A 3389-nucleotide genomic window follows, 5' to 3' on the forward strand; every position below is an offset into this window, starting at 1 on the left:
ACACACACACACACACACACACACACACACACACACACACACACACAAAGTGGTCTAGTCCACCTCGTCATTCCTTCCTGGTTCTCCAGCTGCACTTCCTTTTATCTATTCCCAAGCACTGTCCTGTCTCAGTGCCTTTGCACTTGCCAATTCCCTCTCTGGATCTTGTCCATGTTGGCCTTGGTCCCTCTCTGGGGTCTCTGCTCCCATTGGCCTCCTCACAGAGGTCTTCCCTGGACGCTCTGTCCCAAGCCCCCCTCTAGTCATTCTGTTACATCAGCCGTTATCTTCATAACATCCTCACAAGCTGAAACAATCTTCTTAGGTGTAAATGTTGACATGTTTGTTTTCTGTCCTGTGTCCCATTTCTGCACACACACAAACACATCATTGTAAGCTCCCCAAGGACAGGGACCTTGTTTTCCTTTTCCACTGTCTCCATTGCCTCAAACTTACCTGGCACCTGTCTAAATTCTCAATCAACCTTCGTTGAGCGAATCATCCATCATCCACTATTTTACAGAAAAAGAAACTGGCGTTCAGAAAGAAGAGCTGAGTAGCCCAAGGTCCCACAGTTAATAAAAGCACAGCTGAGATTCGAACCCCTTGAATCCCAAGGGCAACTGCATCCAGCTTTTTTTTTTTTTTTTTTTTTTTTTCCCCTACTCTTGGCACTCTGCATTGTCTCCGCCGCCAGACTCGGCTCCTGGGGTCGGGACGCGAGTCTGACTCCCAAGGGTCCCCAGAGGCGCGTCGGAGGCCGCCCCCGGAGGCCAGCGGGCTCCGCGGAGATGTCACCCTCCCCGCCCCCTGTCAGTCAGGCTGAGGGGGCGGCGCGGCCGCCAGAGGGGGCGCTGAGCTCAGAGCTGCCGCAGCGCCCGAGCGGGAGCCGGAGCCCGAGCGTGAGAGCAGCAGGGCGCAAGGCGCGATCCGTGGCTGGCGACGCACCCAAGGCCAGGGCACTGCTGCGCCCCGGCTCAGGGCCCGCGCCCCGCCTGCTGCCGACGGACCTGGGCGCCTAGCGAGGCCCCGATTCCCCATCCGCCCCGAGCCCACCCCAGCCCGGCCTAGCCGAGCCCCAGCGTCCGCCGGCCGCAGCCGCAGCCGCTGCTCCATCCCAAGCCCGGGCTCAGCTTCCAGGTGAGGCGGCCGCGCTCCTGACGCCCGGGTTGGGGAAGGGCTGCGGATGGAGAGGGGACTGAGCGGGATGGGGAAGGGGCTGGGAGCAGAGTTGGGGAACCCGCTGGAGAACGGGGAGACGGCTCCGCTAGGTGCGTGTCAGTGTGCGCCCTGGGGTATGTGTGACTGCTGCTCTGTGTCTGCAACTGCCTGGGTGGCCTTGTGGACGTGCGCCCGTGCCCGTGTTCGTGTGTCAGGGTGTCCGTGCGCGTTTGAACGTCTGCGTATCCTGTATGTGCACGTGAGCGTGTCGGTGGAGAATGTTTGTGTGTATGGTCGTGTGACTCTGTCGTGTGTGTACGTACAGGCAGGCGCTAGGGCTGCGCGCCGAGCCCAGCACCCCGGTTCCTCGGGGCTGCAGGTTGCAGGGCCCCGGATAACCGAGGCAGTGGATCCTCCCGCGTCCCTGGGTTTCAAGGACGCTAGGACTCGTCGCGGCCCTGTGGCCTCACGCTGGGCAGGGGGTAAGACGGGAGGGGGCTCCCGGTCCAGAAGAGCGCTGGGGTCTCAGGAGGGAGGGGAGGGGACCCGGCGTCCAAGGGGAAGGGCTGGGGTGAGGGTGCGTGGCCAGCGCACCCGTGCCCGTGTGTTCGCCCTCCCCAGGCCGCCAGGATGGACGTGTTCATGAAGGGCCTGTCCATGGCCAAGGAGGGCGTCGTGGCCGCCGCTGAGAAAACCAAGCAGGGGGTCACCGAGGCCGCGGAGAAGACTAAGGAGGGCGTCCTCTACGTCGGTGGGCAAGGGGCAGGGCTTTGGGGCTACCGGTTCCGGTCCTTGGAGGGAGTGTGGCTGGGGTCCTTAGAGGGAGGGTGTGGGGGGGGGAGGGGTCTGGGCAGGAGAATATGAGTCAGCAGATGGGGCCGGGTCAGCAGGGGTCACCAAGGACACAGCCAGCTGAAGGAAGCCTGGGTCAGTGATGACACCTATGGGGAGGGGGGAATGGGGGAAGAGTTGGTGAGGGTGGGGTTCAGCTGAATGGCCAGGGACCCATGTATTGGTCAAAGCAGGTAGCCTTTTATTTTCCCCCTGGTTCTTCACATGATTAATAGTTACCTGGAGTTGGAGTTGAGCCCTTACTCTCTGCCAAGTATTGTGTCAAGTGCCATAATGCCCATTACCTCACTTTTTGCTCCCGGCCCATTCCACAGAGGTCTAACTATGGTGCTCAAGGTCACACAGCTGCTGAAACCTGAAGCTGGAGTTCGAGCCAAGTTTTATAAACTCCAAAGCCCCTCTCCTTGCAGGCCCTCCCTCCTGGGGCTCCCTGTTCACCCTCCTCTCCAGCTACTTCCATCTCTGACTTGCTCTGAGGGTCTTCCTGCCTGCCAATGCCTGTGGTTGCACCATTGCCCTCTCTCTGGGTCCATCCTCCTAGCAGCTTCCAGCTGTGTCAGGAGAAAGACCAAGTGGTTAAAATCTCTCACCCCAAGGGTGAGAGGAGAGGGAGCCCCCAGGGTCATCGGCATAAGGGGATGCAGGGCCCCAAACTGACAATTACTGAATTTATATGGTGGTTCAGGGCTTACTAGTGTGTAGTAGGCAGAATTACCCTTCATGTGTGTTGAAGAGGGCTGGTTAATTCGCCCAGGTTTGTGGCAGATTTGGGATTGTGGCGATGTGCAAAATGTTTGTTGACTTCTTGCTATCTATGTACTAGGAGCTGCTGACTTTCCGGATAGCGATACAGATCATTCCCATAGTGGCATGTGACATCAAGTGGCTGGGATGGGGACCACTTCAGTAGGGGAACCCAAGGAGGTGGCATTTGAGCTGAACCCCAAAGAATAAGGAGCTGGGTGGGGGAGGGGAGTGGAGGAAGCAGAAAAGGACTGAAGGAGACAAGCCTGGAGAGCAGAGGGCAGGAAGCAATGGTAGGGGATGAGATCAGAAAAATGGGCAAGAGCCAATTCATGAGAGAGCCCTTGTGGGCCAGGGCAAGGGATTATTACAACTGCCACGAGAGATGGTAAGCTAGGGACAGACATGATCTGATTTCAGCGTAGAAAGGTTCCTCAGGCTTTTGGGGAGAGACCAAATGCAGGGAGGCCTGCTGGGAGCTGGTATAGCTGAAGCTAGGGCACAGGTGATGGAGACAAGGCAGGGGCTTGAGCCCACACCTGCCAGGCCCCAGCTTTGGCCTCCCCCCTGCCTCCCCCCTGCCTCCCCCCTGCCTCCCCCCTGCCTCCCCCCTGCCTCCCCCCTGCCTCCCC

At 59.2% G+C, this 3389-nt stretch overlaps 1 protein-coding gene across 3 annotated transcripts in view; it reads left to right on the top strand.

The window, feature by feature from the left end:
* Nucleotides 1–1791: 1791 nt before the first annotated feature.
* SNCB (synuclein beta) overlaps nucleotides 1792–3389 on the top strand; it is an 8608-nt gene continuing 7010 nt past the window's right edge. For all 3 annotated transcript variants that reach the window (XM_049648658.1, XM_049648659.1, XM_049648660.1), the window contains exon 1: nucleotides 1792–1912. In XM_049648658.1, the coding sequence (XP_049504615.1) occupies nucleotides 1792–1912 (121 nt within the window). The remainder of the gene's footprint in view (nucleotides 1913–3389) is intronic.

This window comes from Panthera uncia (assembly GCF_023721935.1).
Source record: "Panthera uncia isolate 11264 chromosome A1 unlocalized genomic scaffold, Puncia_PCG_1.0 HiC_scaffold_17, whole genome shotgun sequence".
In the NCBI taxonomy this organism is placed as follows: Eukaryota; Metazoa; Chordata; class Mammalia; order Carnivora; family Felidae; genus Panthera; species Panthera uncia.